At 46.7% G+C, this 24,005-nt stretch overlaps 1 protein-coding gene across 1 annotated transcript; it reads left to right on the forward strand.

The window, feature by feature from the left end:
* Nucleotides 1-5,883: 5,883 nt before the first annotated feature.
* LOC129342607 (epididymal secretory protein 4-like) lies at nt 5,884-24,005 on the forward strand. Its single transcript, XM_054998455.1, has 8 exons — nt 5,884-6,032; nt 12,288-12,414; nt 14,618-14,745; nt 16,782-16,852; nt 18,017-18,112; nt 19,240-19,341; nt 21,918-21,947; nt 23,860-24,005. The coding sequence occupies exons 2-7, from the start codon at nt 12,319-12,321 to the stop codon at nt 21,932-21,934; spliced, it is 510 nt and encodes a 169-aa protein (XP_054854430.1). The 5' UTR covers nt 5,884-6,032; nt 12,288-12,318; the 3' UTR covers nt 21,935-21,947; nt 23,860-24,005.

Genomic DNA, 24,005 nt, shown 5'->3' on the forward strand with positions numbered 1-24,005 from the left:
TTGTTACTTGTTCTTTCCTCCCATGGCTCTCCACTCTCTTCAATCATCAAACATCTCGTCAAATGGCATTGTTATATGCCCTGAGCCTGCTCGCAGGGAGGGCGGAATAGAAATTTGAAATAAATAAATAAATGTAGTTTTATATCACACGGATTTCCATGAAGAGCACATGGTTCCAAATCTGCCCAACAAACTGTTGGCCGAGTTTCTTTCGCACACACCAGATTTTTCAAGGGCAAATAGACACAAATCTAAACCAACCTTGTTATACAAACATACTTCCTTTTTTCTAATACTTAAATTTCCATTCTCCTTATTACTTACAGCATCATAAACTGAGTTTTCACACCAGATGTACTATCTCTTTCCTTTGACGGATGCCGTTCCCGCAACATGGAGGAGTGTTAGTTAGTTTATATAATATTCCAGGGCTTTTTTCTGGGAAAAGAGGTGGTGGAACTCAGTGGGTTGCCCTCAGAGAAAATGGTCACATGGCTGGTGGCCCCGCCCCCTGATCTCCAGACAGAGGGGAATTGAGATTGCACAGAGGTCAAGCTAAACTCCCCTCTGTCTGGAGATCAGGGGGCGGGGCCACCAGCCATGTGACCATTTTCAAGAGGTTCCGGAACTCCATTCCCCCACGTTCCCCCTGAAAAAAAGCCCTGTAATATTCCTCTTAAAGGGACCACGCCATATACACAATATACATTCAAATACCAGTATACATTTTTGAGTGCAATCGTATGGCCCATTCCCCCCACCCCGCGTTCCTAAGAGTGAAAAAGCCTCCTTAGAATTCTGTTTGTTCTTCCACAGGAAAATTAGAACATCTGTGTCTCAGCAGTCCAGATGATTAGCGCTGCAACCTGCCCCTCATCTTATGACTGGATTTCATGCCTAGTTGCCTACCCTCTGATTTCCTAACCAAATAAAAAGATCCAAAGATTATTCTTCAACACCATTTTGTGTCCATTGGTAAAATACTGCATGACTCAAAGGTTTATGTTTAATTCTTTTTGCTGCCACCCTTCCTTCCTCTAAGCTTTCACAAACTTGACAGACTTCTACACCTTCTTGAGTAGCTTCAACTGTAAAGCTTAGGGTCAAACCACACGAGACATGTGGTGAGACCCTTACAAGTGCTTCTGGAGGATATACTTGCCAGGTCCAAGTAAAACACTGCCTAGCTAGGCACTTTGCCAAGTCAGACTTGCTATGTCGAAGTGCAAGCCCCTTACAAGACATTGACTATGCTGCAGGTTCATCAAGCATTGCTTAAACTGACATGCCAGGTATTCACCACTTTGCAAGACCTAACATTTTGCTCTGTTTTGAACTGTGCTGATGAGTTCCTCTCAAATGGAATGCCATGGCTCCAGTTCCAGCACTTGTGGAAGTAAGGGCAGTTCACACACACCTCTATGTCCAATAAAGTCACCTAAAGGGGTGGATGCTAGATTTATCATTTTCCTTGACTTCCTGTGACACCGGAAATGGTGACATTTGAGTTCTCCCAAGCAGCCGAGTGATGTATTTTGCATGCACTTGGGGGGCAACTGTAATATTATTAGAGATGACAGGTACAGATGACAGGGAGAAGGCCATTCTAGTTTGGCCATGTTCCCAGTGTGTTATACTAGCTTAAGAGCCGATGTTCATGGGCTACAGGGCCAGTGAAAATCACTAGGATCTATTAGGATCCGTGCATTTAAACCATGGTTTTGTACAGTGGCATTCCGGCAAAGCACTTATGGTATGGTTTCTGTGGTGCAGGCTAGGGGGGAAAATGCAGCATGGGACTGTTATGTCAGTTTTGGGAGATCTCATCTAAAAATTGACAGAATCCATGGGTATCTTTGCTTCTGAAGCAGGCATTTGTGCCGTTGCAGTGCCAGGAAGTAGTGGGTGCAAGCCTTTTTTAGAGTAATCTGTGACAATCAACATGATATAGAACTGTATGGTGAGTTTGGCACGTTGCTATATGAAAATCAACAGAATCCATGTTGCTCCATAGTCATGAAGCACGGTTTTGATACATAGTGGTGCCATGAAGCAGCGGGTGCATGATTCTTGGGTTGAAATCTGTGGCAGGTTACATGACATTGGTCTGAATGGTGAGTGCTGTGTTGCCCCATGTAAAATTGTGAAAATCCATGGGAATCCATGCTTTTGAAGTATGGTTTTGCATCGTGGAGGTGTCATGAAGCGGCGAGCACATGATTTCTTTGGTACATGATATGTACTAGACAGTGAGTTTTGGGTGATCCTATAAGTAAATCCAGAGGATCCATGTCTATCTGTGCTTCTGAACCATGCTTTTTCACTGTGGCAGTTCCACGAAGAAGTGGATGCATAATTTTTTTTATTGCAATCCGTGTTAATGGACATGATATGAGACTTACTGGTGAGTTTGGGATGACAGTGTGTCATTATCCAGATGTTCCATGTGGAAGATGTGGGTGCATGATTATTTTCAGTGACATCTGTGACAATAGACATGAATTGTGATGTTGTGGCGGCGGCCCGAAGTGGTGGATGGCTGAATTTTTTGGTGTCATTTGTGGCACTGGACATGATGTGGGACTGTATGGTGGACTTTGGATGACCCCATGTAAAAAACAAAATGATCCATGAGGATCCCTCCTTTTATCCATGTTTTGGCACCGTGGCGGTGCTGTGTATCAGTGGATGGATGAATTTTTTTATCCCATTTGTAGCAGTGGACATGATATGGGATTGCATGGTGGACTTTTGGTGACCCCACATAAAAATCAGGCTTCTTGAGCAGCCATGCTTTTATCCATGTTTTTGCACCGTGGCGGTGCCATGAAGAAGTGGATGGCTGAATTTCTTGGTCCCATTTGAAGCAGTGGACATGGCCGGGATTGGGTCGGAGCCGGGCAGGAGAAGTCTCCGGTCCAGGCTGGAATGGGTCAAAATGGCCATTTTCGGCCCATTTCAGCCCGGATTGGGGCCGGATTGGCCTGGATTGGGTTGGTACCAGGCAAGGGAAGCCTCCCTTGGCTGGCACCGACCCGGTCCCAGTCGTTTCAGCCCGAATCCAGGCTCAAAATGGCCATCGTCGGGCTTTTGGGGCAGTTTTGGCCTGGATTGGGGCCAGAACAGCCTATATCGGGGCCAAAATGGCCCGGATTGGGTTTTTGCCAGGTGGAGGAAGTTTCTTACACCTGACACGGACATGGTCCTGGCCGTTTCGGCCCCAGTCCTGGCCAAAACGGGCCCAAAATGGCCATTTTTGGATATTCTGGGCTTGTTTTGGCCCCAGATTGGGGCCAAGGGGGCCTGGACTGGGTCAGTGCTGGGCAGGGGAGGGTTCCCCCGCTTGGCTCTGACCAGATTCTGTCCTTTTCAGTCCTGATCCTGGTCCAAAAGGCCCAAAATGGCCACTTTTGGCCATTTGGGCTATTTTCTGCTGGGATCGGGGCCAGAACTGACGGGATCTGGTCAGGGCCAGGTGGAGCACTGATCTGGTCCAGGCTGTCTCTGCAGTGATCTGGACCCAAACGGAGCCCAAATGGCCATTTCCAGCCCTTTGGGGCCCTTTTTGGCCGGGGTCAGGACCAAAACTGCCAGGATTGAGTTGGTGAAAAGGGGAGGGATGGCAAACCCCGTAACAATCTGGTATGAAAGAAAGGGCAAGCCCACGGGGAATACAATGAAACAATGCTTCACAAAGTGTTCAATTTTTAAAGTGCCAGTGCTGTATAATTTAAACATTCATACATATTTGTGCAGTTCTTTCAGGCCTGTCATTCCAGTCCCCAAGCCCTTCTGTCACACCCAGGGGCCGTCATTCCAGTCAGGGGCCTTTCATTCCAGTCCCCAAGCCCTTCTGTCACACCCAGGGGCTGTCATTCCAGTCAGGGCCCTGTCATTCCAGTCCCAGAGCCCTTCTGTCACACCCAAGGGCCATGATTCCAGTCAGGGGCCTGTCATTCCAGTCCCCCAGCCCTTCTATCACGCCCTGGGGCCGTCATTCCAGTCAGAGCCCTGTCATTCCAGTCCCCAAGCCCTTCTGTCACACCCAGGGGCCGTCATTCCAGTCCTAGAGCCCTTCTGTCACACTCAGGGGCCATCATTCCAGTCAGGGCCCTGTCATTCCAGTCCCCAAGCCCTTCTGTCACACCCAGGGGCCGTCATTCCAGTCCCAGAGCCGTTCTGGCACACTCAGGGGCTGTCATTCCAGTCCATGAGCCCTTCTCATATAGCCAGGGACCGTCATTCCAGTTAGGGGCCTGTCATTCCAGTCCCAGACCCCTTTTGTCACACCTAAGCGCTGTCATTCCAGTCATGGGCCTGTGATTCCAGTCCCAGAACCCTTCTGTCACACCCAGTGGCCGTCATTCCTGTCAGGGCCCTGTCATCCAAGTCCCCAAGCCCTTCTGTCACACCCAAGGACCGTGATTCCAGTCAGGGCCCTGTCATTCCAGTCCCCGAGGCCTTCTGTCACACCCAGGGCCTGTCATTCCAGTCAGGGGCCTGTCATTCCAGTCCCCGAGGCCTTCTGTCACACCTAAGTGCTGTCATTCCAGTCAGGGGCCTGTCATTCCAGTCCCCGAGGCCTTCTGTCACACCCAGGGGGCGTCATTCCAGTCAGGTCCCTGTCATTCCAGTCCCCAAGCCCTTCTGTCACACCCAGGGGCCGTCATTCCAGTTAGGGGCCTTTCATTCCAGTGCCCAAGCCCTTCTGTCACACACAGGGGCCGTCATTCCAGTCAGGGGCCTGTCATTCCAGTCCCAGAGCCCTTCTGTCACACCCAGGGGCCATGATTCCAGTCAGGGGCCTGTCATTCCAGTCCCCCAGCCCTTCTGTCACACCCAGGGGCCGTTATTCCAGGCAGGGGCCTTTCATTCCAGTCCCCAAGCCCTTCTGTCACACCCAGGGGCTGTCTTTCCAGTCAGGGCCCTGTCATTCCAGTCCCCAAGCCCTTCTGTCACACCCAGGGGCCATCATTCCAGTCCCAGAGCCCTTCTGTCACACCCAGGGGCCATCATTCCAGTCAGGGGCCTGTCATTCCAGTCCCAGAGCCCTTCTGTCACACCTAGAGGTCGTCATTCCAGTCAGGGGCCTGCCATTCCAGACCCCTTCTGTCACACCCAGGGGCCGTCATTCCAGTCAGGGGCCTGTCATTCCAGTCCCCAAGCCCTTCTGTCACACCCAGGGGCCGTCATTCCAGTCCCAGAGCCCTTCTGTCACACCCAGGGGCCGTCATTCCAGTCAGAGGCCTGTCATTCCAGTCCCCAAGCCTTTCTGTCACACCCAGGGGGCGTCATTCCAGTCCCAGAGCCCTTCTGTCACACCTAGGGGCCGTGATTCTAGTCAGGAGCCTGTCATTCCAGTCCCCGAGCCCTTCAGTCACACTTACGGGCTGTCATTCCAGTCAGGGGCCTGTCGTTCCAGTCCCAGACCCCTTCTGTCACACCCAGGGGCCGTCATTGCACTCAGGGGCCTGTCAATCCAGTCCCAGAACAGTCTATCTGGGCCCAGACACTTTCCTTCAAAATCCATTCCAAGGTTTCTTTACACCTTTTTTTGCTCATGTGTTTCAATGGAGCCCATGCAAGTCAATGGGCATTCCAGGTTCCCATTATTTCCAATGGGCATTCAAGCCTCTCTCATTATTTTCAATGGGCAATCCTGTCATTTGTTTTAGTACATCCCGTTTCAAACACCAGCTTCTGGAAGCAGGCTGACATTTCCCAACAAGTTTTAGCCCCCCTCAGCAAAAGCAGCCCATATTTCTTACAATCTTAAGCTTTACTCCGTCCCTACCTATACAATAATAAAGTTTTTACAACATCGCCACCTATCTGAAACAGGGAAAATAACAGGCAGGAAAAACAGGCAGAGAAAGCGGAAGCCAAGCCAAACAAAAGTCGTCGCTCTTCAACAGCAACTTAATTATGTTCATCTCGGACACGCGCAGCCGTGACTACAATATCAACCCTGCATGTGTACAGAGTAATGGTGCAGAACACGTGCTCATAAGGGGATAACTGAACACGAGAAGGTAAGAACAGACATGATTACCGCCACTAGCACATTCACGAGTATTTCGTCTCGTTTGGTTTGCCTCTGAGACGCACAGCTGCCTCCTCAACTGAAGGAGCTACATTTTCCAATGGGAGACGTGTCTATAGACCAGTATTTTGCAACCTGTAGATGAGGACCCACAAGTGGGTAGTAAAACATGTGGGTCGCAGGCAGTCATTCCCTCCCCCTACTTGTCTGTTGCATAGCCAAACTCATGTTGCATCTCTGAGGCAGGGGAGATGGGGTACTTCCAGCCAGCCAGCCAGCCAACAAGCAGTCCGTCAGAGCAAGACTGCAGCTTCGCTTGCCCAGGAAAGCAGCATGTCTCTCTTCCTGCACAGCACAGCAGCAGCCGGCTCCGTTGTCCTTGTCCTTCTTCTGGTCCTTTTAAGCAGCAGTTTGTGCAGGGCTGTACTAAAACAAATACCAAGTGGGAATGATGAGAGATGCCCGAATGCCCTTTGGATATAATGGGAGCCAGGAATGACAATTGCCTTGCATGGGCTTCGTTGAAATACATGGTTACTGTTCGAAGAGAAGGACTTGATGCCGTCCCTTTCAGAGGGGGACAAACCAGAGAGTTAGAAAGGTAGAGGTCAGCGTATCTGTTTACTGCTCTGACTATCTTTTGATGTGTAGATTGATAATCTTCGGACTTCCTACTCATTACATCCTTCTCTTCCTGGCTTTGTCACACTTCTCTCCCTTCTCTCCATCTTGCACCATGGATGTAGAACTTGTCCTGTCATTCATGTCCATCCTTAGACTAGATAGATAAATAGGAATCTATCTCTCCTCCTTCCTTGCCAGATGGAGTTCCTATACTAAAGAATTCTTTCCTTTCTAAACATAAACAAGTGTAAATTTGTATTTTTCCTCTTTCGTATTTATACCAGCCAGCACACAAGCTCCAACCATCCATCATATTTTCTCTGCAATCGAAATTACTCTGCTATGGATTCCTTTTAATAGGTTTCTGGGGCCAGTTTATACTGCAAAGAAAACATGGAACAGATTTTGAGAAATCTGCTCAGGGCCTCAAATGGCAGTCCCCAGAGTGGAATTAGAATGGCCCCTGGGATTAGAATCTGTTCTCTGCAACTGGAATCATAAACCTTAGAGTGAAATACCTTACATTTTAATTAATGTTTCTGGAGGTTGTGAAATGATCCCCAAACCAGCTCCGCTTTATTAGTTATCCTGCTTGTCAGTGGTTCTGTTTCCTTCTAGGGCCACGAAGTTGGTATCAGCTGCCTCTTTTAGCACTGTTGAGAAGAATATATCTTGGGCCTCTTCCCCCTCACTTTTCTTCCTGAGAGTCTACAGTGTCCAGGTCTGCTTCCTTCCTATTGTCCACGTTCCTGTTATGGCATCCCACTCTAGGGGCTGTCAATCCAATCCTTAGCACAGTCCTGGGACTGGGGGCTGTCATGCCAGGCCCTGATCAGGTTTCTTAAAATCTGTTCTGCATTTTCTTTGCAGCGTTTGCATACTGTAATCATGGAGCCCATGCTTATCAATTGGCATTCCTGGCTCCTATTATATCTAATGGGCCTTCAGTATCTCCCATTGTTCCCAATAAGCATTTTTGTCCTTTATCTTAGTACATCCCATTTCTGCTGCAGCAAAACAAAATGTAGCACTAAAGTTAAATGGAATGGGGGTGGGGGGATCCTTCAGTTCTAAAACAGTTCTGTAAGAGAGAGGAGCTTCAGCTTTGGAATCTGAAATTTTCAGCTAAATAGGGAGCAACCCAAGCAAACCCCAACCTCTTTTCAATATTGTGCTTTCTCAGAGCCTCGCTACAAGTGACATCTTCCACGCGAACGGCACTTGATCATTTTCGCAAGTCTTTCTGGGTACTGAAGTCCCTCTCCCACACCCCTTTTCCTTCTGTTCCTTCCCCTCTCCGTTAGCACGGCTGCCTGAAGAGAAAGCCTACGACAGCAGCTTTTGCAAATCGTCTTGCTGGGGGGTGGGGGAAGCTCTGGAGAAAGCTGACATGTCGGTGAAGTCCTCCCCTCTCTGTTAGAACTGTTAGGATTGCTGCCTTAAAAGTCAGAGAAAGCCTGCGTTTGCAAATCGTTTCTCTAGTCGCAAGCCTGCTCTCAATGATCTTTGGGGGCGGGCAGCTGCAACTTTCTTAGCTTTCTCTAGAGTATTCCCCCCCTCCCCGAGCTGCCCGCTGCAACTTTGCTAATCATCTTGCTCAGGGAGGGGGGGAAATACTCTAGAGAAAGCTAAGAAAGTTGCAGCTGCCCGCCCCCAAAGATCATTGAGAGCAGGCTTGCGACTAGAGAAACGATTTGCAAACGCAGGCTTTCTCTGACTTTTAAGGCAGCAATCCTAACAGTTCTAACAGAGAGGGGAGGACTTCACCGACATGTCAGCTTTCTCTAGAGCATTCCCCACCCCCCAGCAAGACGATTTGCAAAAGCTGCTGTCGTAGGCTTTCTCCGTCTCTTCAGGCAGCTGTGCTAACGGAGAGGGGAAGGAACAGAAGGAAAAGGGGTGTGGGAGAGGGACTTCAGTACCCAGAAAGACTTGCGAAAATGATCAAGTGCCGTTCGCGTGGAAGATGTCACTTGTAGCGAGGCAATCAGTCTTTATGTTAGAAAATAAATAAGGCTCTCGTGACATGTTTCTGCATGGGCGTACACTGGTTTTAACATGGGGCAAATAACTTACCGACATAGCGCTAAACAGTCGGAATGATAGCATCTTCCTGGCGCGTTTTATGACATCATCGCGTCACAATTCCACTCTCTTGGCATGATAACGTCAGAAAAAGCGCCAGGAAGACGCTATCATTCCAACTGTTCAGCGCTATGCTGGTAAGTGTGGATTCAGCTATGCTCCTTGTAGACACTTGTCAGCTGAAGGAATCTATGAGAGCTTTAAAATGTCAGAACTGCGCCATGGAGAGGAAAGGGTCATGTTCACCCCTCATCTCTTTTTCTAGAATAAAAACTGTGTGCAAGAGGGATTATTTCACTGATTTTGCAGCTCCACGTGCACAGATGTTGAACAACAGTCAACAAAATAACCCCCACCCACACATTTTCACTCAGAAAAATGGCTTGGGGGAAAGCAGGAGCGCTTTCTTCTGTGGGGGTGCTGTTCTAAGCTTGTTTGAGCTCTCTTTTTTTAAAAAGAAGCAGTACTCCTCAGCTGATGTTTGGCTACAGGGTACACGTTAAAACCAGTGCATGCCCACGCAGAAATGTATCATGTAGTGATAGGTCCTAAGTGGGGTGGCAGTGTAGGCTTGCCATTCCCCACACCCCCAGGGTGGGGAACCGCCACTCCTACCTGCTGTCCCCGCCTGCCACCCCTGGCACCACTCACTTGGCCAGCTCCTGCTGTCCCCCCTTGTGCCAGCCACAGAGGAGCTGCAAGTCATGCTGAAGCTGAGCTCTGTGAATACCACTCTGTCAGATTCAGGCACGCCCCGCCTCTCACGTGTCTCTTTCTGCCATGGTGGTGCTCACTCGCCGCCTGCCTGACTTCTACTTCTTGGCCTTTGGGTCTCAGAAGCAGGGTGATTGGGCCCTGGGTACTTCCCAGGGCCCCCCCCTACAACCCTGAGTAGACTGACCTCCATGCCAGCCAGCCAGCCAGGCCCAGCCAGCCAGGCCCCGGCCCCGCTGGGGCCGGGGCCGGGGCCGGGGCCGGGGCCGGGGCCGGGGCCGGGGCCGGGGCCGGGGCCGGGGCCGGGGCCGGGGCCGGGGCCGGGGCCGGGGCCGGGGCCGGGGCCGGGGCCGGGGCCGGGGCCGGGGCCGGGGCCGGGGCCGGGGCCGGGGCCGGGGCCGGGGCCGGGGCCCTCTCAACCTCCTTCCTCCCTCCTCTACTTGTGGGTGGACCTCCCTTTTATCCCCTCACCATTCCCAGGCACCACCTCCTAGACCCACCCCCAACAGCTTAGCTGTTGCCCTGGCTGCCTTAGGTAGCCACAGCTGTGCCTGTTTTGCCCCCAGCCTCTCCTGGCCCTTTTCCATCCCCTCTAGCCTGTTTTCTGGGTTGTTGGGCTGTAGTTCTTCCCGTGCCTGCCACCGGGTTGGGGTGCGGACCTGTGCCACCGGTGCTACCCATGATCTGCTGCCTGTGGTGGCATGGGCTGACTGTCTCTGCCCCCTGTGCCCTCTTCCTCCAGCTAGGCTGGGCTGCTCTAAGGGCCTGGCTGGAAAGTAGGCAGTGGCTAGGACCCAGGAGCTGCCATCTAGCCTGCCTCCTGCCAACCAGAGCTTGTCAGCACCTGGGCCATCTAGCCTGCCTCCTGCTGATGAGGGCTTGTCAACACCTGGGCCTTCTTTGGAGTTCCAGTTCTCTGTTGGTGCCTTTGCTGCCTGTCTCCTCCTTGCTGCTTGTTTCCTCCTTGTCGGGTGAGTGCCAAGGGTGGCAAGGCTGGATGATGGGGCTGCCAGTCTGGGTTCTGGGTGGATTCCCAAGTCCGGCCTCGTCGACAGACATGCTCCTTTGGAGGCAATTTTTACTGAGCTTGGCTTCAGCACAGCTCCTCTGTTGGCCTCATTTTCCAACATGAAGTTCTGGAGCTCACTGAAGCCGAGCTTAGTGAAAACTGCCTCCAAATGGGTGGTTTTCACAGAGCTGAGCTTCAGTGCACACCGCGACTGCTCCAAAACACTGGAAAATGATGCCATTTTCTATATGCCCCCAACCCCCCTTAACCCTGCTTTTGCCCCTGGGGTGCCTGGCAACCCTATGTCAGGGGCTATGCCTAGGTGAGGAACTGGCCAAACACCCAACCCCCACAATCCTGTGCCTGCTGCCCCATTGATACTAGCCAAAATGGACTTTATTGTGAATAAAACTATTAAAAGGTTCATTTGTTATATCTAACACTGTTTGCATAACTGTATGTTCTTAGGTTAATTTTTATAACTCAGGTAGCTATAACATGCAGATAGTTGTGTTCCCACATTGTCATAATAAAAATTGAGAATAACTTTGTAAGTGCTATAAATATTTCAACAAATTACACAGTAATAGGCGGATTAAGTGGATTTTTGCTTGGATTAACTTAAATAACAGTTATAAAATAGGCAAACTTACATTTAAAATGCTTGAAAAAGATGGCTGCCAAAAACCTATGGTCCAAAATTCATGTGACAATAAATCAACAGGCACCATACCAAGTAAAATGTGGGTTAACATACCAAAAAGATTTGGAACCAATGCTAAAGACAACTGAATGCAAGAGACTTGCATTCTGCTGCCTCCTTTCAGAACCTCTTCAAAGGAAAGCCTCTGCAACAGTCCAGTGAGTCTTCTCTCCCCTTTTAGACCCACTAGCACCAATGGGACCCAAAGGACTTCACGAAAATTGAAACGTGCCCTCCTCTCAGTGTGGATATAATTGGAGGGAGGGAGACAGGATATGCAATGGAGTGGTGATATAACTATGACTGAACAGGAGAACCAAGCCACAAATGGGGGTGGAATAATCACCACCATGGCCGCTTCAACACGTCTTACCTTTTGCCAGCACATCGCAGAAGACAGCTTCTTTGCGCGCAAAATTGTGCCAGGAAGACGCTGTTATTGCATGATAACAGCGTCTTCCTGGCGCAATTTCACACGCAAAGACGCTGTCTTCTGCGATGTGCTGGCAAAAGGTAAGACGTGTGGAAACAGCCCATGATGGGAGGGAACTGTGATGGGTGCCCCATTGGATGCCCCATAAACAAGGGCTCCTAAATTCTTGTGGATGCCCCCGAGAGAGATAATGTAGAAGTTTGGGAGAAAGCTTAGTTGGCTTTATCTAGAGGATTAGAAAAAAGGAACACGATTTAAAGCTTAGCCATTCTTTGATGGCACTTGGATGGACCGAAGACTTTTGCAGAATGTCCTGTGTCTGTCTGTGCACTCTTCTTAGCGAATCTGAAGGGCTCTCTACAGCTTCTGATCACTGACCAATCATTTAAGGGTTCCACAGCCCATCATGTACCCTCTTTGGGCATATCTCATCACAGGCTGCCTCCTGAGAGTTCTACCGAATAAGCTCTAAGGTTCCGAATGTTCTCTTGTTTTCCACCTGTGTGGAAACCATTACTTCTGAAAATAACCTTGTTATCTAAATGTTATCATTTTGCATAATTCAGATGGGGTGTATTTGTTCAGGTGAACCTGGGAATATAAAAAGAGGAATGTGAAGTGAGGCATAATTAAAAGCTGAGATCTCTTTGGCCATTGAAAGAATTGCCCTCCACAGGTGTGCAGAGACGGAGAGGACTGTTGCAAGGATGAAATCTGCATTGCTGATCACTGTGTTGGCCTCCATTTGCCTGCTGTCTAATGCGGCTGACATTCCTGTATATCCAAACTTTAATGTCCAAAAGGTAAGTGCCAAAATGGTCTCTAAATGAGGCTTTAAAAAATGGAATGTGATGTTAAGAATCTCAGCAGAAGGCTTCCACTTATCCAACTCCTTTCTTGTCTGATTCCACAGGGACAGCCATTTTGGTCTGTTGCAACCAAAACATGGGTCTTGGGGCTTATGAAATATTGTCAGACTTATTATGGTAAAAGCTCAGACATAACAATCAGCTGGCAGAAATATATATTTGGGGACAATTGGACTGTGGCTTTGGAGAAGAGTGAGAGTTATAAAGCGAGGCCAGAAACCCAGCAGTTCAAGAGAAAGGTGTTACGCTGCAGAAATGGAAAAGAAGAACAAAAAATGTAATGTTAAAAGTATTTAAGTTCCAGTCAGAGTTGACTGGACGATTCCTAGGAGATGACGTAGTGGTAATGCAAGATGAACCATATACATAAAGTTGTAAGGGAGGACAATTCTTTTCTCAAGAAAATCAATCTCTTATGAGCCCAAGCCTGACAGGGCCACATTGGCGCATGACTTTGAACTCGCGTGTTTAGGAATTCCTCTTTGAAACCCTTGTACCCAAATAGGTTACTTTTGAAACCAAGAAAAATTACATGTATGTAAGTGGACCAATCACTCCTCTTTCCTCTTCTTGAAGGTAATTTCTCTTCTGCCCTTCCACCCACTGGAACAGAACCAGAGAAGACAATATGGTTATGGGTACTACAAATAAAAAGCACCCCTGGACAAAACTACATACAATATTTGTTTGTTTGCTTCTTACATTGCCTTTCTGCCAATGAAATGAACACAAAATTGTTCAGAATTTATAATGACATGATTTGATTGGTACGCTACAAATGAAAAACAGGAAGGAAAAGGAAAACAGATACATTCTGATACCAGCACCTACATCATACATAGCCAAATAAATCCAAATAAACCATGGCCAGGTGGATGGAAAACTTCAGGAGGCAGTACTGGTGGGTTGCAGCCAGGTGGAAAGTGAGCTCAATAACCATTTCACACACACCCTCTCTGATGCAGCAGACAGAACTGCTGCTGAGGGGAAATTCTTGGTGGGGCAATGCCCCTGAGAGCTGTCTCTCCCTCCGCCCCCCTGCCCTAAGGTGGTCGCACTGATCCCTCCATGGGCACTCGATTGCTGGTGCCCCTTCAGCCTTGCTCTGCCGCCCTGTTGGCTGCCATGTTACAGTCTCTAGGCAGGCATGTTACTGAGTCTCAGCATCTAATTTCAAAGCTAGGAAGGGGATGGGGGGAGGGAAATCAGGCCTGGCATGTGGGCTCAACGCAAAGATTATGGGGCTTTTCAGAGCCTGCACCTCTGATGTTGGAAGGAATGGCAGGCGGCCCAAGTGTTCACACCTCGGGGCTCATTGGGACCCTGGATCCAGTGTTTCCTGGCTTGATCACAGCAGTGTTAGGCTGGGTCATGTGCCCTGTGAAAGGGGCTTGCTCAACCGGAGAATAGATAGGGAGGAGGGGGGCTTTGTAGGCACCCTGCCTCTTCCTCCTCTCATCCTGTTCCTCTCCTTCAGCTGGAGGTGGGGCATCAGGCATGTCTGCCTGGGTCAACTTCAGCCCCTTATAAAGAGAGCGTGACAAGCCATGCTCAGAAGGCTCCGTCCTGAACCCTTTCAGGACTGTCCCCCGCTTGGAAGGATGGGAGCTGAGCTGGCCACCTCTGCAGCCATGCCATGCCCCTGATTCTCTCAGCTTGCTGGTGCTGCACAATGAGGATTATAGATCCAGAGGAGATAGCTGTGTTAGTCTGTAGTAGCAAAATCAAAAAGAGTCCAGTAGCACCTTTAAGACTAACCAATTTTATTGTAGCATAAGCTTTCGAGAATCAAGTTCTCTTCGTCAGATGCCTGATCAGGCATCTGACGAAGAGAACTTGATTCTCGAAAGCTTATGCTACAATAAAATTGGTTAGTCTTAAAGGTGCTACTGGACTCTTTTTGACAATGAGGATTGTGTGCTTCAAAACAGGCGATTCCACTAAAGCTATCAAAAAGACTTCCTTGCTTTTGCCTTTTGACTTTCTTTGCTCCACCATTTGGCTTGATCAAAAACATGTCCTGAGCCACTACGACCATTTTTCCCAGGACCATTTCATCTTCCCAGTCTGGTCCTGCCTGCATCATTCAGACTGGTTTTTTTTGGACAGCACATTGATTGTGAGCTCCTCTTTCTAGCTTGCTGGGACATGGTATCGCATTGCGGATGTAGTAAAAGGCAAGGAGCGGACGAACACTAAACCCATTGATGATGTAGTGGAGCCCTCCGAAGAAGGAGATATGGTTCTCAGGATGCGTTATATTCAGTAAGTCCTCATGTGTTGCAGTGATCATCAGCTTCCTTTGTAAAGTGCAATCTGTTTATAAAGTCCAAGTGTGGGTGGGAAGGGCAAATCAACCAGCAATGTTTTACAGTCTTGGAGAGTTGCATGCCACAATCAAATTAAGAAGTAAGCATGTTGCAAGCAAAGCTGAGCTAAATTTGGTACCCAAACTGTTTTCCTTTGCACATTTTTACAGTGAATATGCTCCCTTTGTTTGTGAATCTTCTACAAATATTTGGTCATATTTGGTACCCACATGATGTTACCCTCTATTCATCCTTTTCTGCATTTCCCTCTATTTGTTGTGATCTTTTTTCCTGCTGTGATCCTTTCTTATGAGTGGTTTGAGACAATGTTTTTGGAAAGACTATAGTCAAAGCTCATTCAGATGCCATGCAAATGGCAAGATGCATATTTGTTCATATCCTGCCAATATTGGTGCCATTTTCCCTGTAGTGGCTATCCTTCCCCACTGGAGGGCTTTTAAAAAAAAATCAGTAATACCTATATTTCTAAACTATTTTAATATTATAACATTCAGTTACAACAGTGTACTAGTTCCCAGATCGCAATTTCTTAAAATAAATTTGTTGCCTTTTTCATTACAGTTATAAATGGAAAGGTACTGTCTATACATTTCTCCTTATAGCTCTGCAAACAAAGCACATAAAAACTTCTTTTAATAATGAAAACTGGGAACAAGTATATTTTTGCAATAGTTATACTCAGGGCTTTTTTTTAATGGGAACGCGGTGGAAGGGAGTTCTGGCACCTCTTGAAAATGGTCACATGGCCGGTGGTCCCACCCCCTGATCTCCAGACAGAGGGGAGTTTAGTTTGACCTCTGCGCAATCTAAACTTCCCTCTTTCTGGAGATCAGGGGGTGGGACCACCGGCCATGTGACCATTTTCGCCGAGGGCGATTTAAACTTTTAACCTCCCCCCTTTGTTCCAGCTGACCCAAAGTGATGTCATTGTGCGGTTCTGAGTTCCACCACTGAGTTCCACCATCTCTTTTCCCAGAAAAAAAGCCCTGGTTATACTAATATATTGAGACAGTGTGTGGAGAAATGCCTTTCACCCCAGAAATCATATTAACATTCCCAAAATTGGCACTGCACTCTCTCTATGAACCGGAGCCTGGTCACAACCTTATAGCTGATAAAAAGAAAAGGTACCAGGCATGAGTCCTCAGACCCCAAGCACTGAACATTGCAGTGCTTATATAGTTACGTAGCTGGACCTGGCCTGAGCGGAACAAAGGATTTACTTTTAGATTTGTTGTTGGCTGTAGTTACTACTAGGGTTTCCAGGTCCTCTGTGACAACCAGTGAGAGAGGGGAGCTTACCAGGTCATGGGAGTGGCTTGCCAGTGACGTCATTATGTTGCTGGTGATGCACTGATATCACTCCCCATCTGGACTGACATCAGTTCATCATCAGGGGACTCTGGGGACACTCTGGTATGTGGGCAAAACTCTATGGATAATCATAGAGTTTTATCCAAATACCAGAGCATCCCCACCTTTCTCCAGCAATATGTTGACATCACTGCTGGGTGCATGTTGGAACACTGCTGATGTTTCCTGACATTCCCCCACCCTCCCACCAGCTGAGCAGTGATGGGAAACTCCTGCTGGAGGCAGAGGATCCCCCACTGAAAGCAGAGGAATGGCAAGCCTGGTTAGTACCCAGAGAGAAGTTGGTACACACCTCAAAAGTGAATGAAAGGAGTGGTGCCCCTGGGCAGAGACTTGGGGCAGCCAAGAGACTTTTCTGAGCTCCTGTGACCTGAGGGAATGAGGTTTGTAAGATCATTCCTTCACACAGTGATAGAGCTATGAATGACCCATTTTTACAAGTCTGAAAAAAGTCGTCCAGCAGTGGAGAGAGGGACAGCCAAAGAAGGCTAAGGCAAGGAAAGTGTGGGGGGAACTTCCATGTTGACATTTCATTGCCATTTGCAGCAGCAATGATAGCTATACAGAGAAGCAGCATCTTTCCTTTTTCTCCCTCAGAGATGGAAAATGTAAGGTGACTCCTGTCCATTTGTCACACACTGACAAGCCTGGTATATTCACAATTCCTGGTAAGTATGAGTAACTTACAGACCGGAAAGAGAGAACAGCTAGGTCCACTTGAAAGATAAATCATCATTTGTGGAAAGGATTAGACGCCCCTTCTTTTTGTCTCTGATCACTAAATTTGGCAGACTTCTGTATTGTTTTGATCACAGATGCCCATGGGGAATCTGTGTTGAAACCAAACCAGTTTAATTTCTCTAGTGCCAGCCTCAGTCCTTCAATTGCTTACAGTGACCGAACCAAAAAGAAGGGAATGAATGCAACAAAAAACAAAACTTTGAGGCAGAAGGATGTAGAAAATTCATACATACATACATACATACATACATACATACATACATACATACATACATACATACATACGAGAATATATATGGTGTCTCAGGGCCAAGCTAGACGTGACGAGTTACACTTGAATGGCAAGTGAACAGACTCGCACGTATTCCTCCCTGTTCACTTGTGCTCCACTTGCACTCCACTCGATCATGTGGAGTGCAAGTGGAGCGCAATTGAACAGGGAGGAATACATGTGAGTCTGTTCACTTGCCATTCAAGTGTAACTTGTCACTTCTAGCTTGGCCCTCAGTTTCTTGTATGTTAAAACTGTAAGCACAATTCTGTCGTGCACTCAAAAGGAGATGATAATTATAAGATTGCTGTCCGAGTCCTAGGAAAGATTCTATCACTGGAGTTGGGTCTTTGAAAAAAGAATGTTAATGTTCCTTAATTGTTCTCAATGAAAAGTCAAAACAACAGGTATGCATCATTCTCTTCCCCTGTGAGGTAGGTTAGGCTAGGGTGACTGGCCCAAGATCACGCAGCAAGCTTCCATGGCAGAGCACGGAATTGAACCTGGGTGCCCCAAATCCTAGTTTGTCACTCTAGCCCTGATTGGGGTTGGGGGATTGCTTTGTGAATAAAGATGTTGCTTCTGGGATTGCCTTGCATCTGTCAGCTATAAAATGAGATGCTTCAAGGAATCTTGGTGTATTCTGCCTTCTTCCCTTGGGGAGTCTTCATATATGAGCAGAGGCAGGGGGACCAATGTTGCCCAGGGCTTCCCCATTCAGAGGGACACAGTGCCTGAATTCAATCTGCTGCAAATTCTAACTGTATGGGGAGAAGTGAGATTTCTATATGTCATATGTGTTTGTTTGTTTGTTCCCCAGCTTCAAATGAAATTGTACACATGGTGGATGTGCGTTATGAAAGTTACCACATTGTACATGTTGAACAGAATGGTACCTATAGCCTATATCTCTTAAGTAAGTGTCATTGGTGAAATTGGGCAGGTTGGCAGTGGATGGAACAATGAAATGTGTTGGGTATAGCTGATTGTTTTTGAAAATTATAATTTTTGATGACTAAAAATCATGCTCTTCATCCAATAAGATCAGGATAGGGCACATGGATTGACCCCAATTTATCCTGATGCTATGAGCCCACACAAATTAGGAATTTTGCTAGCATCATTGAAACTCTTTTGCTTCCTTTCTGAATTTCACAGAAGGTTTATCTGAGAACTGGCTTCAAATTCCCTCTTTTTTAAAATATTAGATGAAATCTAGCGACAATGCAGAGATGCGCATAAATATGTAGATGAAGATGGTGGCCTCATCTTTTCTTAAGTATGCTTCAGATATTTTGCATGAGGAGGGATGATAAATTTTTGTGACAGCCTTTTATTCACTAAACCACCACGTAAGGTAAAAAGGCCCCTCTGCTTTAAAAACGAAAATATAGGAGCAATTTTTAGAATTGAGATATGGGTGTTTAATTGAAGCAATGTTTCCATCAAAAAAAATAGTGGTTGGGGCTTTGTTCTCTGAGTTTGCATGTAGTTTGGTGGGATCCATGCTTCCTGAGAGAGCATCATGGCTGGACATGGATCTGAATTTCTAGGTCCAAATGCAGCTAGAACATTATGCTGCTTCTTACTGATACAGCATTCTCCAGTGGGCAGTTAGAGAGAATTACAGCGGATCTCCATACTACAGAGATCAGTTCCCCTGAAGAAAATGGCTGCTTTGAAGGGTTGACTCTATGGCGTTATACCCTGCTGAGCTCCCTCCCCAAACCACACCCACCACAGGTCCCACCCCCAAATCTCCAGGAATTTCCCCACCCAGAAGTGGGACCCCTAGGAGTTGTATATCCCCGACACTCACGCATTTCTCCCCTCAGACTTTAGTGGAGTTACTGGGGGAGGCAATGGATGGGGCCCTCCCTGACCTTACTCTCTAGATAACCCCTCCTAGCTTCCATTGGCAATAAACTGAGCATGAAGGCCACAGCAAAGGGTTTTGAGCAGATGAAGGGGTTTGGATCCAAAATGTACTGGTTTGTCATTCTAACCTCATCATTATTTTCAATAATTTCCTTGGGCCTCAAGGCAGGAAACGAAAAGTGGCAAATAATGTGAGAAGAAAATTCAAGACACTTGCTAAAACTCTGGGATTTGATGTGAACCATATCATCAATGTAAGGCTAGCAGGTAAGAAAAGTGACTCATGGAATTTATATTCCGGTGTCTGAGGGAAATAAAGACCCGTGACATGAGCTGAGATACTCTGGGCCATATGAACAGATGGAAGGATGACAAGGAGATGGTTCTGCTAAGACAAATCTTCTTGATCAGAAAAAGTCATCAATATGTTCACACAGGAATAGTGCAAGCTGCATATAGCTACATATACCTTTTCTGTGAATGTAGAGGTTAAAGAGAATGGGATCAAACTACTATATAGGTGGTATTACACTCCTGCCAGATTGGCAAAGATGTTTTGTTCAGTGTCTACTAGATGCTGGAGATGTGATAAAGTGATTGGCACCTTCCTGTATATTTGGTGGAACAGCATAAAGGCCCAAGTATACTGAGTCAAAATAGTTGAGTGTATCAGTAGGCAGGCAGATTTTTAAAAACCCAAGTATGGCACTTCTAGTGTTTTCTGTAGCAATCCCTTGCAAATGAAGACTATTGTTGTTAAATATGCTTGCGGCATCAAGAATCTTGGGAAAAGAACATTTTACCAGATATGAAGGGATGGCTTCAGAAATTATGGTACCTAATGTTAATGAATAAAATAACAGCAGCTAAGTATTTAAGAGAAAAGAAATGTTTTAGGCAAGAAATGTTTGTGGAACAATGTTATCCAATCACTGGAAAGCAGACATACAGTTCTTATAATGTCTGGCAAGAGATTCTTCTTTATGTTTATTGCTTGTAGATATGATAGGTATTTATTACTTTAATGGAATATCATGATGGTATTGTCTGTTCTATATTTCATTCTTTTCTGTTTTCTTGTGCATCTGTTGTATATTTGTAACATAACATTTTAAGAGGAAGAAAGAAAAAAAGCATCTCATATGAGCAGAGTATGGAGTATCTTCCTTCCAATGAAAAGCTAAAGAGTTTGGAAGAGTTCCACTTTACTACTGAGGGCCAACCTGCACAGTGTGTTCTTTGGTGACCCAACTTCTTTTCCTCGCACCCCTGCAGCAACATGGAAAATGTTATTTTAAAAACTGAAGAGAGCCCAATGCAGCTCAGAATTGCAGCACAGGAGGAGGAATGGCTCCTGCCTTCCCCCGTGCCATTTTCCTGAGCCTCAGTGGGAAGTTATTTGCACAACTTCGGAGCTGCATATGCAAGGAATACTCAACGTAACACTCTAGATTTATGCAAATAACTCCCTTGGGGGGGGTGTCTGCTCAGGGAAATGGTAGGAGGCGGGAGTCCCCTCCACACACACACACACATCACAGTTCTGAGCAGAATCCCATTGATTTTAAAATGACATTCCCTGCAGCTGCTGTGTGGCTGTAAGGAAAGCATGCTGGGCCTATGAATCTATCTATACCTGACTTGCCAATACAATTTAGTTTGGCCCTGAGGTAGTCTCAGTGATGAAGGCCAGGAGTCTCAGGATCCAAAGCTGGGATGGAGCACAAAAAGCTAACCTACAGCCATATGTGTTGAGCCTTTTTCTTCCAGCACAAAAGGCTGTACAACAGGCAGTTTCATGGTAGGCTGGCATTAGAAGAAATCCTAGGAGGTGGGCTTTTGGCATGTGGCACCTCAGTCACAACTGACATGATTCTGGTTACTAGATATGGGCACGAACTGAAAAAAATTGGTGAACCAGCAGATCGTGGTTCGGTGCAGACGACGATCCCGAGTTAGCGAACCGCAACGAACATCTCCCGTTGCCGAACTGGTCGCGATCGCCATTTTCGTGGGGTTTTACGGTTAGTAATGCGGTTTGTGCCCATCTCTACTGGTTACTACTGTGTACTGATTTGGTTGGTATAGTATGCTAAGTCCCATATGCATGCTCACCAGGGCATAGGGTACCATAGCAACCAAAGCAGTAGGTATTAGCCACCAGAATCATAATAATGGAAGGGCACTCATTTGAAGGAGGCTTGAATAGTTCTTGTAGACTATTCATTATTCAGGAATCGTCTGAGTGTTAGTAGTCACCTTCCGTAGAATGGCAAAATCAACAATAATTAAGGAAGCTCTAGCTAAATGGGAAGGAAAAAATGGTCAGAAACCATCAGGAGCTAAAGAAGTAAAACTTTATGCCTAGATTCCTCCTATAGAGACGATGGAGGATGCATCTCTTTCCTCTCTTGTTAACTGTGGGTGGGATCTACCCTCACAGACCTTGAACTGTGACGAATATATCCACTGAGTCCAAATTTCGGACAAGATTGCCTGGAAGAAGATGGAGGCTTCTTGGCCTTGGGGCATCATTGTCCTATGCTCCAACAGCTTCATCTGTTAACAGAGCCTTGTGGTTGGTGCTTCATAAAATCTCCCTAGTAGCCATTTTTCCTTGCATTCTAAAGCATGCTCATAAGAATATCTGGTTGTGATTAGAAAAACCAGCTTGGCTCACTCCTGTGCTTGGAACAGCACGTTTCTTTGCTGAGATCTCAGATGGTTTTTGCAGTATGGTCCTAGAAACATAATATTATAGATCAGCAGATAATTACAGACTTCTGTTTATTGGAACTAATCCCACATCTTGCTGTGGTGACCAGATTTCTTTCCTTCCACAGATTCATGCCCGAAGTGATACTCAGTATTAGGTAAGTTCCCAGAAACCAAAAGACCATGTGTTGGTGGACAGTGAATCCTACACTCTACAGCAAAGGTTGTAAAAATCAGTAACAACAGGCAAACCGCCATGCTTGGGGGAAAAAATAACCCCCACCAAGATCATATAACTCTGTACAGATGTGCTGAAAAAAACTTCACAACGCTGAAATTCAGGGAGCTTTTCAAATCCTAATTTGCTTTGATCTTTGTAGTTTTGAAATGCCATGTTAATATTTGTTTTGAAGAACAGTTCTCATCAGAGGAACTGGGAAGCAACAATGGCCCTGGAAAAAAGTTATCATGTGTTTGTCCAGTCTCTGTATCAGGCATCTGACGAAGAGAACTTGATTCTCGAAAGCTTATGCTAAAATAAAATTGGTTAGTCTTAAAGGTGCTACTGGACTCTTTTTGATTTCCCTATCTTTGTACTCTGATCAGTCCAGCATGAGTTTCCTGAAGTGGTTTGCAGCACAATCTTATTCATGCCTATTCAGAAATAATGCCCCTTATTATTGCCAATGGGGCTTACTCTCAGGTAGGTGTACTTAGGATTGCAACCATACATTATCCTTGTTTCAATGTCAAGATACCACTATGTCCCTGACTGGAGCACTTTGCCCCATTGGCAAAAGTAAAATGCTGCAAGAACGAGCTAGGGGATGGTACTCTCTAAGGGGACAAGATCTTCTGAGGCTGAAATGTGAGGGAGGCACTTGGGCCATGCAATGGGAGCTATATGCCTCATGGTCCCTGGATGCTCATTTCACCCCCTCCCTATGGCAGAAGATTCAAAGTCAGGGCTTGTGTTCCCTTCACAGTGCATTATGCCCTCTCCCAGAATGGGCGCAGTTTCCCCCGTTCCTGGGGTGGGATCAGGGTACCACTGACTCTGAGCTTGAATCTGGGATTCTCAACTGCTATTCTCATCAACGTCTACAGCTAAGAAGTTTCCAAGATGTTTATGTAGTTGCAGAAAAATTCCCAAAATATAGCCATAAAATATCTTTAAATAGGGAAAACCAAAATATAACAAGAAGTGTGCAAGCTTATGAGTTATCCAACATTTTTCACCAGGCTTGGATGTTCCTTATGAAAGAAAACAGAAGAAACAAGGCAGAGGGGAGCAAAAAAGATGTTTCGGGTCACAAGTACAGAGACTCCCAGATTGCAGCTGGTGGAGTCTTAAGATGGAGGTTAGGAGTCACCTTTTAACACAGCCAGCAAGTTTTGCCAGCTGTACAGTGCAGGGCATGATCTGTAATGGTGGGCAAACTGGAGTTTAGGGGAGTGCATCTGCCATCCATGACTGACCTTCTCCTTGAGAAACCCATAGTAAGTTTCCAATCAATCAGTTCCCATCAATCGTTTCCAATAACTGTTGAAATTGCTCCTAGATTTGAGTAATTCCATAATGAGGGGTTTTGCAGTTACGTTGATCTTGGTTTTTATAACATCCCAGGGAAGATGATAGCCCTTATCCTAATGGCCCCAGTCCACCCCAACCGCCCTCCATACACCTTATCTGACCGGAGAGGGGGGAAATGGCGGAAAGGTACAACAACCTCAAAGAAGGAGGCCAGGAGGCATGCAGGTGAAATGGATGCCCATGTTACCAGTTGATGACATCATTTCCAGTGCAACCCAGAAGTGACAGGTTGCACCAGGGAGGTTTTTAAAGAATCAGCCCTTGCATGACTGAACCTAAGCCTAGCTCTGCCATAGAGCTAGGGCCCCTTTTTGTGAGTACATAAGTGTAGGAAAGGAGGTAATTGATCCATAGAAAATGATCTTGTGAACTTACCTGCAATTTGGATGAAAGATTTTTAAAAAACATATATGGAGTCATTTTATTTTCTGTGTACGAATTTCACCTAACCACCCCAACAAACATCTCTCTTGCAGACCTGTTTATCCTTCTGCAGGGAAATCCAAATGTCCCCAGATCATCCGTCAGCGTCAATAGCGTCCTGGTGCTCTAGATGACGAGCACTGCAATCTGCACCTCTCCTGTGATGAAATTTCCTGCATTGGAAGTCTAATAAATAAAA

The sequence above is a fragment of the Eublepharis macularius genome, chromosome 14, assembly GCF_028583425.1.
Source record: "Eublepharis macularius isolate TG4126 chromosome 14, MPM_Emac_v1.0, whole genome shotgun sequence".
NCBI classification, from domain to species: domain Eukaryota; kingdom Metazoa; phylum Chordata; class Lepidosauria; order Squamata; family Eublepharidae; genus Eublepharis; species Eublepharis macularius.